The sequence below is a fragment of the Cylas formicarius genome, unplaced genomic scaffold (genome assembly GCF_029955315.1).
Source record: "Cylas formicarius isolate icCylForm1 unplaced genomic scaffold, icCylForm1.1 PGA_scaffold_1__22_contigs__length_36826433, whole genome shotgun sequence".
Lineage (NCBI taxonomy): Eukaryota > Metazoa > Arthropoda > Insecta > Coleoptera > Brentidae > Cylas > Cylas formicarius.
Window position 1 is genome coordinate 31,233,784 of NW_026844264.1, and position 18,534 is coordinate 31,252,317.

The following is an 18,534-nucleotide window of genomic DNA, read 5'->3' on the forward strand; positions in this document are numbered from 1 at the left end:
ATTCATATTTTCCTATGGGTATTTACTTTATTTTGAATGCGAATCATAAAATACAATATAATATTAGAAAATGTTTGGAAAATGGTGGATATACACACATAGCCATTCACTTCACTTTATAGTTTCATTATTGTTGGTTTAATTATCGTTATCGGTTTTACTATCGTTTGTTTTTGATATTACGTTCTTCAGAATTCTTAGTATTATTGGTTAATCAATACTTTGAAATAAATAAATAATATATAAAAAATAAATAAATTGAAATAAAAAAAACGAACTACTCGAAGTTTTTCTTACACTGAATAAAACAATTTTTGTAACTGAAAGTTTCAATTTGCGGAATGCGTGACCAACGTGATTAACATCTGTATAATTAATCGAAAAGTTAAACTTAAATAATTGTAGAACAATCTATATATTTTTAAAATCGGGAGATGCGCTCAAGCTTCCTTTTAGCAGTCTAAAAGATGGTACTGCAAAAATTATACAAATTTTGGATTAAAAGTTGTTCTCGGTGACTTCCGTTAATCCCTGTTCCGTAAAATAACCCTGTACGTACGGATATACGTTTCCTACTGGAGTATGTGCATCTACGTTGGACAATAAGAAATAACTGTGTCATGGATGTCATTTATTCAGCTTTAATTGGATTATTACCAATAAAATTTAACATTGAAATAAAAATTTGATGATTAAGGGTATCAAACCCTTTCGAATAGTCCAAAAGGGTTAGTAGTGTCAGCTTGCCTTCATCTGTAGCCCTAAATATATCATCGGTTATATGTAGTAAAGCTGTAGTATAACTATGTCCAGCTTTATATCCTGATCGAGTAACGGGGGTAATCTTGTTATTATCTAAGTGAAACTGCATCTGCATTTTCCAAGATTTTTGAAAAAGTTGGTAAAATACTGATAGGGCGAATATTATCTAAGGTTGTTGGATTTGCAATTTTTGGTAACGGTATGACGAGTGCCTTTTCCACCGAGCCGGGAAAATTGAATATTTTAAGCAATAGATTATAATATGCGTGATATGAGGCAAAATATGGGTAATACATAAATTGATTGTAGAAATATTAATACCATCGCAACCTACTGCGTTAGTCTCAATAGTCTTAATTATCCGCAATACATCAGTTTCAGTTACAGGGGTAAAAGAAAAAGTACGTGGGGTTGAACTATTGTCTGTATTTGTATAATATGAAATTAAATCCTTATCATATCCTCAACATTACATATATTTGCAAGTAAATCACTATTTTCCCCCTTTAATATTCCCATAGTCCTCATGCCTGCCCATACATTCCTTTGATTGGCATTATTATTTATATATATATTTATATTATTATATAAAGTAATACACTTTATTTTCTTTTTTTATCGCCGCAGTTACAGTATTTCTCGGAGTGCTAATATTTTTCACAAAACTTCTGGATTCCTCCTGGGTCGGTTTTTGTTGACTAAAACTTGCTAACGTTCTCCACTATCAACAATCATCGCCCAGCAAAAACCGACGCAGGAGAGGTCAAAGGTTTTGTAAAAAGTTATACTCGTGTTTAAACTTTAACATCTGTAAAAGCCACTCCGTCTTCTGTATCAAAGGGTGGCTTACACCACAGCACTATGCGCCAAATCTCCTGGCTAAAAAACTTTTCTGGATCATTTAAGATTAATTTTTTCAACGGATTTTTCAGTATAAATTATCATGCACCATGTCAACTTTCAGTTTGGTTTCATTATATCAGCTGGCGCTATGCGAAACCTTATTTTTTTCTCTTCTGCGGGGTGTGATTAGATACCATAACCACCGCCGACTTTCGCAAATTCGGAGCGAGTCCTTTTAGGCACACAGACTACGGGGTGCCGTGAAGCGAGGACCCGCCCACCCCCGGCCACTCGGCGGCGAGACGGAAACTGATCGATACTACACCGTGTTCTGGCAAAGTTTACCGAATAAACAAAAGGGTATCGCAGACGTCTCATTTCCAATTTTAGAAATCGAACGCTAATTGAGTATACGTTTTCGGTTCGGTATTGGGCGGATAACCCCTAAGCTTAAAAAAAGCTATCAATTTCAATTTGGAGACGCTTATTTACATTTAAACCAATAAACCCCAACAATTCTGCAGCCTTTAATGAGTAGACGAATATTTATAGAGTTCATTTAGATGTAAAAAAAAATGTGCCCGGATCTAGCAGGACGAAAAGCATACAAAAGGGGCTCACCACAATAATAAAAACCCAATCTTAAAATTTCATGTTTGAACTAGAAATTGTACATTAAAATTTCGTTGTTTTTTGTGAAAATTTCAAAATTTCATTATCTAACCCCAAATTTTACAGTAAAAACGGTTTAACTAGTTAAAACAAGAAATTTCTAGATAAAACATATTTACTTTTGTTGTATTTGACCCAAAAAATTGGTGATACTGTATAGAAGTGAAAAGATGGTTATTTACATAAAAGCTAATGGAATAACGTCTATAGTTTATACAGCCAAGACTCACCGTGAGTTGTACGATCCTTTGTAAGTGACCAAACAGTCTCAGAAAATGAAACAGCACTCCTTAATATTTGATTGTTATATCTTAAGCTTTGGATTATTACCGAATGTGGTTTCTGTATTGTGTATTTCTTTTGATTTTTTTTTGCTATACGAAAAATAGCATACAGTTTCGTTTCTTCTCTTCATTTAACACAGCAAATATAAATTCTTTTTTAAATAATTCACACAAAAATGCTGTTCCCCTTAAGCCTAAAATTTAAATAAAAACGACTCGAATTCGTTAGATAAAATGTCATCCTGAAGAGGGGATATTTTCTAAAATTTTAAGAAGTTCTGAAAACAGATTTAGTTCTTGCGGAAAATTCATTTTTGCGTTAACAGAACAAAGAGCGGCAAAGTATGATGAAACAGTGTGGCTATTTTTGCAATACTTTTGGAATGACTATTTTTACAACATGAAAGCAAACTAAAATTATTTATTAAAAAAACTCAGGTTCGTTCGGTAATTAAATTCCGACTTTTGGATAATTTAAGGTCGTTCACAGCGTTTTCATACCGAGAACCAAACTTTCTAACTTTTCTTACATTTTTAAAACCACTGGATCAATGTTACAATATATATAATTTAATTTAGGGAAAGGCGATCTATAATCTTTTTTAAATATACAATTATTTTTGGCAAAAACGGACAACCTTCTATTAAAAAAAAAAACTTTGTGATTAGATAAAACAAAACTTATGTTAGGTATGATAATAGACAAGGAGTTCAGGTTTTCAGTGCATATTTATAAATATCTACATTATTTATTTGGCTTGAAATTTATGTACCAAAACAGATTTTTTGTTATTAATTAAGGTAATTATTAATTAATTAATTATTAATTATTAATTAAGGTAATAATCTTGTATGTTAATGACCACCCTTGGATAATCCGTGCAACAGCAATTGGTCACTTTCTTATATCTATGAACAGACCATACTCTGAAATTATTAAACGTTCTATTTCATATAACGTTGTTCCAAGTTTAAATGCTTAACGTCTTCAAGGCAAATTATTTATTTCAATTATAGTCTTTAAGTAACATAATTGTGATTCTAATAATTGTAAATTTATGTACTTTTTCTTTCTCTTCTTTCGGGTTAGGGTTAAATGGAACAGGATAGGAAGTACTAGGGTAGGAAGTAGAGGGCTGAATCCCATATTTTAACATTGCTTATAATTCAAATAAAGACCGTTATTATCATTCTCATTCAGGATGTTCCATTAAAAAAACAACCTGTCTCCCAAACAACAATAGAGTTTTTTTTATTCTTGTGTGCCCAATCGGTCGGTTGTCGGGACCTAGTTTCCGATGTGGATCGACCTTGACCCAACTCGGAATACTGGAATCCAACTTCGGATTCAACGCGTGGCAAGCATAGATCCCTATTACCATGGAGCTGCGAGTAAAAGGGGGGAATAACAAAATTGTTGTGGACAGGATCGTAATTGGGGCCCTCTATCCTTTAATTATAAAAAAGAAGGCACTATTTCAACGTGTAGGTAGAACAGAATCCCTGCTGTATAATTGAAAACTACAGATTCCAATTTGGTATACAAAGAATTAATAGGTATAGACTTTTATTTATTTCTCTATTTCCTACAAATCAAAGAAACACCAATCAATATTATACACAAAAGTCCTATCACTATGAAAGTTTTCGATGAAGTCCGATTTTTAACTGCTTTACAATTAATTAAGCAATAAAGTCGTCAAAAAAATTAAGTGAACTTACAAAAAGATCAAATTCATCAATCTCAATACTATGGAAATTTTCTTCACTACTAATTTCCAGCAATCCTTTCAATATAAGCATATTTATGTGATCATCTAGCTCTTCGTCAAAAAAACATCTTTAAATTACTTTCACCCCAATTATAGTCAGCGAGCAGTGAACAAGTCCAGATAGTCAGCGAAAAACAGATCAAATATACCCCAAGTCCGACCCCGGTGACCCAAATTCCGACACCCCTAGGGGTGAAACCGATCAACTCTTCCGATTAAATAAGAGCGCCTTCAAGGAGCCAAAAATACTCAACGGGAACACAATTTTCCGGCAACCTTGACCTGAATTCTCCGGCTGATTGCTCTAGTCTACTTCCCACTTTGGTCCAGAAATTTTAAATTCTATATGGCGTGGAGTTTTTTCTTGAAAATCTCCTGGCTCACATATTTTTCAACAGCCCTCTTCGAACCGCACCGAACCGTTCAATATAACCGTTCAATATAAATTATAAAATATAGAATTACATTAGTTTTTGTCACACCCTAAACCACGTGACGCCTACACATGCAATATGCAATCGCAGGTAAAAAGTCTTTTCCATTTTAATTTATCGGCTGGTTCATATATAAATATACTTGATTTATATATAATTATATTTTATTTGGTTGAACTTGTCAGTTTTCACCAACATAAAATAGTTGCATTTCAAGGTACAACACGCTTGCGCCATCTCGTAACGGATACCTCAACTAGTTGTTAAAAAATTCTATAAATCCGGACAGTGAGAACTAAAATAACATTCAAGATTGTTTTCATAGTATAAATTAATGAGTGACTTGTGATAAATTTGAATTTCTTTGAATATATAATAATTCTATTTTATATTAATGTATTTTATTTTATTTTAACAACTGGTACATACTGTTAATTTACTTAAAATTGCAGCTAATGTTACCTCTAAAAATATAACGAGCGATTTTCTAAAATTAAAAAAATATAGCGGTTCAGAAATGCGGTCAGTGAACTAAATAGGCCGACCCTGACTTTGCCATTGCCCTTTCCACAATTACGGCAATGTACCAAACAGCATTTTCTTTGTTAAAAAGTACAACTTACCTCTATCAGAGTTATCCATATCGCTGCGACACGAAAAGCCGTTCACTTGTACTTCAAAAAAATTAGTACTTCACTCAAAAGAATGAAATAAACGCACAACACACAGCCTACTTTCAATACGGTAAACATGGCCGTATCATGGTTGAGTTTAACCAGTTTGTGATACCGTTCGCTCAAACGAAACACGTACACAGCACTATTAACTAAAAATTTAAACGTAAGCAATTATTTTTGTTATTTGTTGCGTTAACGACTTTGTAATTTTGATAATTATCAAAAAACAAATACCTCCACCGCAACCTAAATTTTACAAACAGGTGGCGCCACTTCTCGGAATTTTCGATAACCTTAACCTGACCACCCATGCCAATTGATTGGCTGATCAACGGAAAGGGTTAACACAAATTTCGCGTGGATCCAGTTAATTTTTGAAATTTGTGATTTGACAGATGCATATGTCGCTTCTGGAGGTGTCGGTTTATAATGGCAGGGTAGTATTGTTTAAATTTGGAAAATAATTTAATTGTCTCCGTTTCTATGGAACTATCGATGGTGCCTTCATACGTTTAAAACTACCTTAATAAATCCACTGGTTCCATTAAATTTATGAATGTAACCCGAAGCTGAGTTGGTTCGGATTTGGAATATTACAGATGGAATCTGTAATATGAACTTCATAGTGTAATATATTGATCGGTAGATGTCGGCACAACTTTTGTAAATAAAGTTAAGTATTTAAATTTCAATAAATGCCTCAAAAATTATTTTGAAACCATTTATTAAAAGGAGTGAATAGCAATGGACTAGTCTTCCTGTTTTTTACGATTTTAACGGTATGAATTTGAAAATTGAAAGTTTATTGTGTTGCCTATGCTCGAAGCTTACTTTCTTCCATTCTTTTAAATTAGGTTTCACCAAATACCCCATAAACAGCTTGACATCTTGGTTGTCACGTGCATGTGTGTTTAGATTGTTACATATTCCTTAAATACACAGTGTCCATCGTATCTTGGGAGATTTGAACTCGCAAGTTTGTTTTAGAAGTGTGGCTCTGTTGGTCGATGGGAGTGGCTTTATCCGCGCATTGACAATTTGCTCGCTACATGGAGTCATAAGTGTGTTAGTTCGTTTCGTATTCGTGCGTTTAGTACACTGTGTACAGTGACCGAATTGGTTGAGTCTCGGCTTAAAAAGGAAATAACTGTGCGGGTATCCTTCGGAAGTGTCAAGTTTCGTATTTTGTGTGTAAACATTGGCGATTTGAAGAAATTACGACTTTTATTGTGTTTCTAGCAAGTGAAAAAATTACCGTGGCTGTGAAGTGAGCGGATTAGCAACCAGTCATATCGATTCGGAGTTCTTGTATCTAATGTCTGCCCAAAAGCCTTTGCAACTTAATTAACACCATTATCTCGTACAGATTGTAAGTAGGCAGTTATTTGCTTGTACCATCAGAATAAGCACCCCATATTTTTAATAGATAATTAACTCTGGTTATCTCATTAAAATCCTTTGTGGAATTAGGACCGCTATATTTCACAGATTTATCGGTTATTCTAGATTATCTCCAGATTATCTTTTCTTACAACAATTCAAATTTTAAGCTCCTTGAGGGCGGGATCGGTTGCTTAATGGAGCGTGTTATTATTAAAAAAAAACGGTGAAAAATGAATGCAATAAACTCAAAATAAAAAAAAAACCGTTTTACAATGCAATATGGCGCAACTCGAATTACCATCCGTGGAATTCCCTATGTTATTTTTGATTTATTCCCAACATTTTGCATCAACTTTGTCCAAAATTCCAAGATTACAGAGTCGGCAGTATTTTTAAAACTGTGTCGTTCTTGACGCAGTTCCTTTAGTCTCCAGAAACTTTTTTGCCAACGCCTGATATAGGTTGCAGAATTTCAACAAAAATGAGGAGCATTTGAATTGTTTCAAATAATAAATTCAATGAAGAATATGCCTTTTGTAGGAGTATGTAGAAACCCTTCGTCATTCTCATATTATTCACCTTGTATATTGCGGCTTAGAATATGACGACATGAACCAAGTACATTTATTACGGCCATAAAGTTTAGTAGATCAATATTAGCATTAGTGAGTTACATGTTGGTAATTAAGAATTTTCAATTAGAAGTCTTCCCTGATCCTCTGGTTTTATTGCTCAAGTAGATGAATAATTTTTAAAGACTTTCTTTTTTATTTTTCGTTAGTTGTTGAGCAAACGTTTTTAAAGCTACCAGAACTCTAAAGCATATTAGTCTCGACAATAGCAATTAGCACAGTATTACCCTCGGGATTGTAGCACTTAATTTAATATACCTAATATCTCGCCTTATTTATATTTTACTTATTTGAACAACACCTGTAAAGAATGTCTAAGTTAATGCAGAATAATGCTGGAAAAAGCATTATAAATAGTAATTTTTTAAAGTTAGCTAAGCAGGAATAACTTGAAATTCGAGTCCAATGTTACTGGAACACACAAACTATTTAAATTAATTTTTTATTTTCTTCAAACTTTCCAAATAATGAACTAAGGCCACCGAGGCTAAGACATTTTTTTGTAATATTTTCTTTGTTAATTTTGGTTTGGTCTCGAGGTTTGTATTAGCGTAAGCAATTTCTGATATTCATTTCGGTTCTTCCCGCGACCTTGGTTACTCATCAGCCTCACTCACCGAGTTTATGTCCCAGTTTGTTTTTAACTACCGGAAAAAGTATTTTTTGTTTCTATTACTTGTTTCTAATACTACCTATTTCTTGCAGTTCTTAAATGTCAACAAACTATTGTGTACTTAATAGTTATCTATGGGAACAAACTTTCTGTCAATCGTTTATCTCGTAGCTTCTCAATCGATAATTATTTGTTTTCCGTTTTTAGGGTTAATGCAATATATGCCCATGTTCCCTCCTTTATGCTGCCGATGTAACCTAAGGCTATTATTTGCAAAACTTATTATTTATTCGAGAGCATTTTTTGTGAAATCGAGAAAAACCGAACATCTAATTGTTATTTTTTTCGCAAACCCGTAATTAATGTTGCCTAAGGTTTTTAAACGTGAAGGAGCAAAAGCATCCTACAATTTACAGATTTAAAACAAAATGTTTATTTTATTATTTGGCCATAGTCACGGAAAATAAAAAATCAACTCGCAAAAAACTAGAAATCACTCAAAATTTTTGGACCGCAAACGGCATTTAGTTAATTAACTAACGAGCTTCATATTTTTCGAAACTAAAAATCAAATCAAAAAGTGTACGTGGTGACCGACTTCGATACTTTAATTTGTATTCGCATTACAAACTACAGGATTCGAGACTAAAAACTGCAAGTAAAAAGAACCTACAGTGTGTTGTGTTAAGGCATTTAAAATTGACACGAATTAGTTCTCTACATCCCGTTAAACGCGATCTTCACAGTTGTTAAAATCCAATATGGTTCGGAACAAATAAACTTTTATTTCATTGACCACGACATTGCCATTGCCAATGTTTTTTATCACTTTAAGAGATTTCTGGGTTAATTTTTTGAATGAATTTGTTGTTGAACTGAAAAGGTTTCGTCGACCATATTTAAGGAACGCAAAAACTCATACACAAGAAATAAAAAAAAAGAAAATATACGAAAACATTACAATAACTGTTTTGGGTTTCCAGAGGCTATTGTAATAATTTTTATAAAACTTCTGGATTCCTCTTGAGTCGGTTTTTGTTGACTCGACTGAAACAGTTTCAATCAAGCTCTGAAGAAGCCAACAGGATGATTGACGAAACGTTAGCTAGTTCGAGTCAACAACAACCGACGCACGAGGCATCCAGAAGTTTTATAAAAAGTAACTCTTCGTGAGTTATGTATGTCTGGATTTAGGTTAGTAAAGACATGGCCAACACACTTTTATAATAACTATCTAGTTTATACAGGTCCAAAGTAAGTAGACAAGTAAATCGCTTCGTTCATGACAATGATACAAGTATTTTTCATACACACACAGAGATTTGATATAACATTTAAAAAGTCTTCAGATAGTCATCGACACACAGTCACTAAAAAGGACAAGCACGTAAGCTCTAATTTAAATCGCCATTGACGTACAACATTTACAATAGACAATATAAAAAATATTACACATATTACCGCAAACGACAGCAAAAAATATATTTTTTAATTATAATTAGAAAATTTTTTCATACTTTTCGTGTTACTTAGAGTCAATGCACTATTTGAAAAATGGAATGAAATGGAAAATCTACAAATTGAGAGATCCGGATGGTCAGTTCTGAAGCTCCCTAATAAATAAAACAAAGTTCGTCAAAAATTAACGTCAACTGGACAGGACTCAGATAAAAAGTATGGAGTACTAACAAAACCATAAAATAATATACACCATTTAAAATATACAAAAAATATAAATTTCGCATATATATTTGAAAACATAGCAATAATAGCAAAAACCCTTTGATCCCGCTCGGACCCCGGCACGTCACGACGAGCCGACGAGTCCGGATTCCGATACAGGAGTTGTTGTTCGACGGCGTCTCGCTACGGAAGCGAAGTTTTTTCGTTTTATTTCACGCAATTGTTAAAGACACGCAACATCAGTAAAATAGTAAGAAGTCTCTTCTATGTTTTCGTGCTACCCACTTCACCCCGAGAGGACCCCGTTCTCTTACAAAATTAAATAAAGAGTGTGTTTTCCCAAATGGGATTTTAACAATTTTAAACAGAAATCTATTACTTAGATTAAAAATATCTAATGGAATATTTAGAATATCAACAATCTGATGCGGAAAAGGTGTTTTAAATTTTTTTTGGATCATTTCTCAATATCGTTTTTGTTGTTTCCATTTACCATTCAAGCATGTACCACCAGTGAAACGTGAAAACTGCCATCAGTGTTGAACACTGTTACTTCAAAATTTTTAAAATAATCGTGACATCTTAGATATGAGGGACGCCAATGTGTATTTTCCAATGTTAAAAAAAAAACGGCTTGCGGAAAAATCCTTGCATCGTAAGCTACAATCTTCAATGAAGTTCATGGTTGTCAGTTTTTAAAATTTGCTTTAGTATTAATTTTTTTGAACTAAGTTCCTTGTGACTACGATTGTGGAATTGACCCGTCATTTTTTTTGGTGTCAATTGACAGAAATAATTTTAAAAGTAGTATCAATATTATTATAATTGGGAAGAGGGTTATAGGTAAATTGGACATCATAAATGCATTTATTATTTATTTATAAAATACATTTACATTACATTACATTACATAACATTCTACAATTGCAAGATGTTATTTGAAACATTTTTTGACTAGTCAATTAAAAAGTGGTGAATTGACCGGTCAAGTCCCAACATTATTGGTGACCAAAGTTTATGAAAAAACGAAAAAGTTTTACTTTTAACGGCTTATTCAAAGTAAATAGCAAAAATTGCAAAAAAGTCAGTCGCTCAACTATTCGTTAAAATACCTATTGGAACGGCACTGGACTTCACAATTTTTATTTAGTCATTATAAATGACGTTGCCAACAAAGGAATATTTAAGATATTTAGAAAAAAAAAAGGAAATTAAAGGGTTCACAAAATTAGGAAGGCGCATCTTCATAGGCAAGTGTTTTCAATAACTAAAAGTTCCTCCAGACTTGTGTCAGGAGATTCGTCCAAAATTTACTGCCCCGACACTCAATTTTATAGCTTGTTATCCCATAGAATATCTGTGACTTATGTGACTATGTGACTTAACTTATCGTGTTTGTGTGAATCCTTCTATAACACTAAAAAATATGGTTCCTAAATTAGTTAATAAAGTTCCTCCAGACTAGTGTCAAAAAGTTGATAACACTGAGATAGAATTTCTAAATAACCAGAATTTCTAATTAATCATTACCCACAGAAATGGACGACCACCTCTGCTATGTGACTTAACTTATCGTGTTTATGTGAATCCTTCTATAACACTAGAAAATATGTTTCATAAATTATATAATAAATTTCCTCCAGACTTGTGTCACGAGGTTCGTCCAAAATTAACTGTAAACTTTAAGAAATACAAAATATATGCTGTATACTAGAACCAGAGATATAGTGCTTTTACAATCCGTGATTAGCTTTGTCTATTATTTATTACTCCCAAACCGCAGCCCCTTATAGATAACCCTGCCGAGCAGATCCTTATCCGTAACTATTCCAGGACCGTCCTAGGAATTTATCTACCTACACTAACAAGCGGGATATCAGTATGTTTTTTTAGTACAAAGTAACAATTTATTGCGATTTATATCATTACATTTCTACATAGTATCATTATTAAAATGCAAAATGTAAAATATAATAATAATAATAAAAAATTCCGCCACTAATCGTTCTCGGGGTTTTGTTGTGCTATCGAATCGATTTTGTAGTCTTTATTAAAATGTTTTATTTTTAATAATTCCAGAAGTTGTTTTTTCGTCTAGCTCTCTTCAAAATATAAATCATTTATTTAAAGAGGTATTTAGAATTTTTCTAATTTGGTCTGAATGATACCAGCTATTATCCAACACAATAACAGTATTTGATGTTAAAATAAACGCTTCTACTTATTCGAAAATATCATCAATGCTTAAGTTTCTACAAACATTTGTGATGGTCCACCTCAGGCAAGACCTAGTTAATGCAGAGTAAACATCTGTTGGGATGGGATTTACCACGGTTCTGCGAAGATTTTTGGTCGTATTATTAGGTTATTTGTTATTATTTTTCTACAATTCTACCGATCCAATACATTTTATTGCATCTAAGGGGTACTCCCGAAACGAGCACAAACCAATGAGATAATGAACTTTATTGTCGGCTATAATATTGTAGTTAAGATAGCATTGCTTCAACTTCGCCAATTGTAATTATTGTACAATTTCAATAAAGTCTATTTATTATTATTATATGAACTAAACTTGCGTGCATAGAAGTCGGCCCATTGTAAATTGTTGACTTTAGTATTTTTTTTTTCTAGATGACAATTTAATATGCTTTAGTATGAGTTCAAATTTGTCAAGAGTGCTGATCTTGTATACGCGTAGCTAGGGTTAAAGAAGTGAAAAGTGTCCATGCAGTAGTTATGAAAACTTGCTATAGACATAAACTAATCGCCGTTGAAACTGGAATTTTCACATTGTTTGTTTTTATCCGTTTGGATAGCGTTTAATTATGTTAGCTTGATGCATACTACACTAGGCGCCCTGAAACGGCTCGTGATGACCGCTTTGGTCAGTGGACAGCGAGAACAAGACTGAAGAAAAATAACCTGACCCCAAAAACAACTGCAATTGGTCCAAAACTTATTCCAGCTCATCGACAAGCACGCCTACGTTTTGCATGGAATCATCTGAATTGGACATTGGACCAATGGGGGTCTGTCCTGTTCTCAGATGAGACCAGAATGTGCCTTTTTGGTAGTAACCGAAGATAGAAAGTGTACCGCACACCGCATGGAGTGGCCACCATGCAATCCCGACCTCAATCCCATCGAACATTTATGAGATGAGCTAAAACGGAGAATTCGATCTAGACTTCGTACCCCAACCTTGATCGCAGAGCTTATTGCTACAGGAGAGGAAGACTGTCTTAACATTCCACAAGAAATTCGTCAGTAGTTTCCAAAACAATTAAATTGAAGTCAAAAGTTCACAACGGACCGATTTCTATGCGCGCAAGTTTATAAGCAAAGCGTTTGTTGAAACACCCTGCATTTTGGTGCTTCAATATTTTTGTTTTGTATTTTTTCTAATCGAATGACTCGACTCAATGTTTCCCTTCTGGTTTTCAGATAATATCGCAGCGATGTTTCAAGATTTAACATAGGGCACGCGTCGTCGGCCCCTGCCGCCGCCGCTGTGACCGACCCCGCGAAACACCCAGCCAACGGTAACAGCGGTAACGGCATTTCTACGCGTTCTGCGATGCTCATAGTCGAAGACGGGACGCTAGATGTGAATGGGGCTACTGACGGGACCTCCACGTCTCTGGGGGGACCTTTTACCCTTCTCGTGGACTCGACGGGGGTCGTCGTCGTGCCCCAGAGTCCCACGTCGGCCACTAAACCATTGAAAACCGCATCCGAGATACGGATCTTGTTGCAGTCTGGTCGCAAGCATGAGGTCAAGCAAATATTGCGGTCTAATTCGTGGCCTGCCAACCATCCGATACGAAAGTAGGTATCATGGTCTATAGTTTTTGTTTCGTATATCACAAATTCGAGATTGAGGCCACTAAAGATTAGTATGCAGTTCTATCTAACCCGAGGAAAGGGAAAAAAAAAGAATTACAGAAACTTGTTGTATCTTGTAACTTGTATCAAACAAGTGTTCATATGAGAATCAAACGCGAAGTAATAGTAATGTTCCTTTAGTACATAGTTATAGTCTATACGATTTCTGAGAGCATAGTCGGTCATAAAACCCACCCATTTACCTGCCAGTACACAGATAGCACTAATTTCTGGATAATTGCAGTAGTTTCCACCACATTTTTGAAAAACTGCTTCAAAACTATTTCATAGGTGCTCCTAAAAATATTGTTAGTTCCGTTCAGTTGGATAACAAAATTATTGGTCCGGGTGTTACTAGGGATGTGAATGGTGAGTTTTTACTTGGTGCCTTTTGTGGAGGAAGAGTTCTTACGTACTTTAAAAAATAAATTAAAAAACAAAAAGTCTTTTGAATCCGATGGCATACCATTCTCTTCGTGAATCTGACTTTTCTATAGTCGCACGATTTGCACTGGTTCAGTCGGTCACAAAACCAAAGGAGAAGGTGCCTCATTATTTTACCTAATTGCACTCGGTTGTGTATTTAATGCCACTGAATTGGTGTGAGTTCATGGCAAACTATTTTTAAGTAAAAATATTGTAAGTGAGGCTAGGCACGATGATATTGGAGTAGTGTATGTTTGGAGGGCAGCTCTCCAGACATTCACCGAAGAAAATTGGATAAGTTGTATAACAAGTATAGAAAATATAATAAAAGAATACAGGGAAAAATAGAATACACTTGATATAACGGTACCAAAACTTGTTACTTTTTATTAATGTATACGAAGGATCATTTTCTGGTAGTAGCAGTTCCAATTTTTGGCTCTGATGATGAATATGTTTCATCCTAAATACAAACTAAATATAGTTTACTTGTATGATATGTTTTTTTTTATTTTCCAGTTTTTTCGGTATTGTTTCAATTTTTTTGCATAACTATCATAATTTTTGCACATAGATTCCCTTAATTAAATATTAGCATAACGTTAAGGAACATCCTGATCTATTATTACATAAAAAATGCAGCCTGGGCGGGCCAGTAAAATTAATAATTGCTAATTACAACTGATTCTGTCGCTCTTATTCCCAAGTAATATAATTGTGATCATTAGTGACGGCTGTCTTGCATTACGGAACAACATCTGCTGAAGTATAGGTGAAAGCAAGATGACCAATATATTTTATTCTGTCTTGCATTTTACTATCTACTATGCCATCGTAAATCGTACCGACTATACCTAGAAACTTGTTTAATTTGTTTATCCAGTAGTTTTTGAAGAAGTTTAGTTTTAAAACGTTTGAGATTGCTTAAAACATAGCGAAAATAAAATTTCTGACTCTGATGACGGTCCTGGCAAACAAACTTTGGATTCAAATTATATATTTCATTCATTTATTTATTTTTTAAATTGCAATAAAAAACTGTGTATAACATCAAAATGTCTTTGATAATAAGTAATGGCACATGAAAATGGGATACCCTGTATACCGTGACCACGAATTTGCTTTAATGTTGGGAGATTTTTTTTTTGAGAAAATAATCACAATATTGTTAAAAACGCCTTTTTACTGTTTTTCTCCAGGCAAGTGACATTTTATTCCCAGCTTCTTCTTATTTTTTCTAACATTGTGCCGCTTCGTAGCAAAAAACTGAAATTAAAGATACACCCACAGCAAATTTTTATTCAGTAGTTATATTATAAATAATGTTTGTTCTTTTTTATGCCGTAGATCTATTGCGTTAAAAAAAATTTATAACTTGTAACTATAACTTTAACTGACTTATAAGAGTTTTCGAAAACAACGAAACCGTCCAAAGGGTAAATGGAAAAAAATGAAATTTAGTTCTCGTTTTTCGCAGAGAACTGTGGCCGATGCTTTGCGCGCAGCACCACGCTGCGGGCGGGGTTTCGGGCGACGGTTTCTATTGGGACATGGTCGTTCAAGTTTTCGGTACGTCCGAATTACCCGAACGTCCGGTCAGTCTTCCGCCGTTCGTCGAACCGTCTCGTTGCCACGCCTACCACCTGACGAGGGCGGGGCGCGCTTCGGCGGATCGGGTCGTTTCTGTGCTGGGATACGCCTGTCCGGATATCGTGTACAGTCCCGCCATCTATCCGCTCTGCGCGTTGCTTCTGCATTACGTGACCGGTGAGTTTTACTGCGCATAAGTTCGATAATCTACAGAGCGGAAAGTATAATGACCCAGTGGCAAACTGGTACAACATATTACGTAACATTTCACGCACGCTTTCACAAAGATTTCACAGATTGCTAAATCACCGTAAGGATTTCACCGGTGATGAAAAATAATTTTTAGGGGGGAAAATGTTTGTATTCCGTATACGTTTGACACAAATTTTCCAAGAAGTTGACATAAGTAACATATTTAGTCAGGAACTTCCGCAACTGTTATAAAGAGTGTGGACGGTATCGATCTGAAAACATTTTCTTTAATCACTCCTCACTGGTGACGTTTATTATTACCAGTAAATTTCCCTCATTGTAGAATGAAGCTAATATAATACCTGTTGCTAAGATAACTTCACCATCTGAAACATTTTCGCCGTATTAGCTTACTCTTATATTGGAGATGGTGGATATGATCAACTTAATAATCATGCTGCTGATTCGAATCAGGGTTTAGCCCTGGGCAAAGTACGACCACAGGACTGCTTAATGTCACTTATGACCTTTTTAGGGCTCGGGATGTGTCAAGAAATATGACATAAATGAGGATCTTGAAGTGATTTCTAGAATCTCCAAAGCCCAGTTTGTTTTTTTTGGTAATAAAAAAGAGGAAATTATCCAGTACAATGATCTGAAATCTTTTTATCTTATTTACTGCAGAAGTCCTACGGAAAACTGAAAGTAACTTACATATATATAGACTGCTAATCTACTGAGATTAGACTTAAATTGTGTGATTGTCTTATAATCTGAGATATGCGGACGTTGTATACTGCCCGGTTCTAAGACGGAAATACAGCTTACAAAAATTGCAAAGTGCCTGCTTGAGATACAGCTATATTTGATCATCTCAAGGATTCTCAGTAGTTAAATCTGTCTGAAAGGGATATTGTGCATCTGTTTACTTTAGTCTATAAAATTACTACGAACGAAAAACCCCCTTTGATTTGTTTAAAATTGTCAAATTATGAATTTAGGTGGACTTAAGGAACTTTTTTATATTGGTTTTTTTTAATTAAATTCTGAATATTTTTCTACATTGTATCGGTGGTTAAGTGGAGTAGCTCTGCTAGACCTTGCCACCTGTCCAACTCTGTTGTGGTATATTCTTTTTGTTGTATTTTATGTAAATGTATTTATTATTATTATTATTATTAATTACGACTAAAGCCATGGTGGCAATTGAGCCAAGATATTTGGAAATAAAATTAGCATCCTTCGCTAAATGAGTTTTCTATTTGGAATTTGATTGGCTGTTGTATCTCGTGAAATAGCCGTGTCGAATATCAACCGAGAAAAAAAATTAGTCGCTTTTATCCATTCACCTCTGTTGCATTTTGACATTTCTAGAGTTTTCCAAAAAAGTTATAAGCGACAAACGTCCATATTACAAAAAAAGAGCAATAGTAATTAATAAAATCAGGAATTAGCCAGAAAAAGCACGTTGATGGTCTGTCTTTTGCAAAATATTTATTTCAATATGTTTTACCTATCTGTCCTATGTTTTTGTTATTATCGTAGCCAAAATACACTTAACGGATTCATCTACTTTTTTGTTATACCCTGTGTAATGACAAGTGTCGCATGTTTGAACTACCGCATTTTATCGGCTAAGAACCAACAACAGGCAAAATCGAGGGCAAAATAAATATCATAAAACAGATGAACCTGGTTATAGTTTGTTTGAGGTGTTATCATCAAATTTATAGTCATGTACCCTTGACGTGGGTTGACTAACAATACTTACCTTCTAAACAAGAAATCTGAGTCAGATTTAATGAATAATTGGGAACAACGAGTTTGAGATTCGTACGAGAGACCTACCGCAATTTTTGTAAACATCTTTCGCGCTTGCCAAAGGCGCTTATCGCCTTTGTTTTATTTTTAGGTTAAGGAATTCAGACCGGTGTTTATTCAGGAGCAAATATTTGTCCGGAATTTTGGCCAGCCATCTTGATTTCATTACCGGAACCGGAATAATTGAAAAACTATAAAAAATAATACATCTTGTATATCTCTAAGAACATGTTTTCATGCATTTAAAAATTGATAAACGACATCGTTGAAAATAAGGGCAACTTGGCATACGCTTATATTAAAGATTTATTTGTTTCCAAGCTGGTGATGACAGAAAAGGGCGCATAAGGTTGCAAAATTCGTTAACCAGGACTAAGACAACCCTTTTATATTTATATAAGGAATAGAAGATATAACGAAACTGGTGAAAAACGGTGAAGTGACTGTCGTTATGGGTGATTTCAACTCTAAAGTTGGAAAGTTGGGAACGGATAATGAAATAGTCGGACAATACGGTTTTGGACAAAGGTACACCCGAGGTGACAGACTCCTTCAATTTTGTGCAGAGAATAACATCATCTTCAACAACGCATTCTTTAAAGTGCCACCCACACAACTCAATACATGGAGGTCACCTGGCGATAGAACCAGAAACCAGATAGATTTCATACTCGGATATGAAGAAATTCGTAAAAGCAGTAAAAACATACCCTGGAGCGAATGCAGGTTCGGATCATAATCCTGTACTGATGAAATTTCAAATGCCATTTAGACAGCAAATACCAAACCCAATAGATATAAAGAAACTAAACGATCCCAAAATAAAAATGCAAATAGAAGATCAGTTAGATGAGAAATTTAA

The 18,534-nt window shown here is 34.4% G+C and overlaps 2 protein-coding genes across 10 annotated transcripts in view; one reads left to right on the forward strand and one right to left on the reverse strand.

The window, feature by feature from the left end:
- LOC132697423 (retinoic acid receptor RXR) overlaps window positions 1–5,699 on the reverse strand; it is a 35,586-nt gene extending 29,887 nt beyond the window's left edge. For both annotated transcript variants that reach the window (XM_060662930.1, XM_060662929.1), the window contains exon 1: window positions 5,391–5,699. In XM_060662930.1, coding sequence (XP_060518913.1) covers window positions 5,391–5,409 — 19 coding nt within the window. In that variant the 5' untranslated portion in view covers window positions 5,410–5,699. The remainder of the gene's footprint in view (window positions 1–5,390) is intronic.
- A 659-nt stretch (window positions 5,700–6,358) lies between these two features.
- Window positions 6,359–18,534, forward strand: part of LOC132697187 (GTPase-activating protein skywalker) — an 80,734-nt gene continuing 68,558 nt past the window's right edge. For 2 of the 8 annotated variants that reach the window (XM_060662484.1, XM_060662485.1), the window contains exons 1-3: window positions 6,359–6,813; window positions 13,203–13,586; window positions 15,547–15,836. In XM_060662484.1, the coding sequence (XP_060518467.1) occupies window positions 13,336–13,586; window positions 15,547–15,836 (541 nt within the window). In that variant the 5' untranslated portion in view covers window positions 6,359–6,813; window positions 13,203–13,335. Of the gene's footprint in view, window positions 6,814–13,202; window positions 13,587–15,530; window positions 15,837–18,534 lie in introns of those variants that run through there. The other 6 variants (XM_060662488.1, XM_060662486.1, XM_060662487.1 and 3 more) reach the window with 4 other exon arrangements.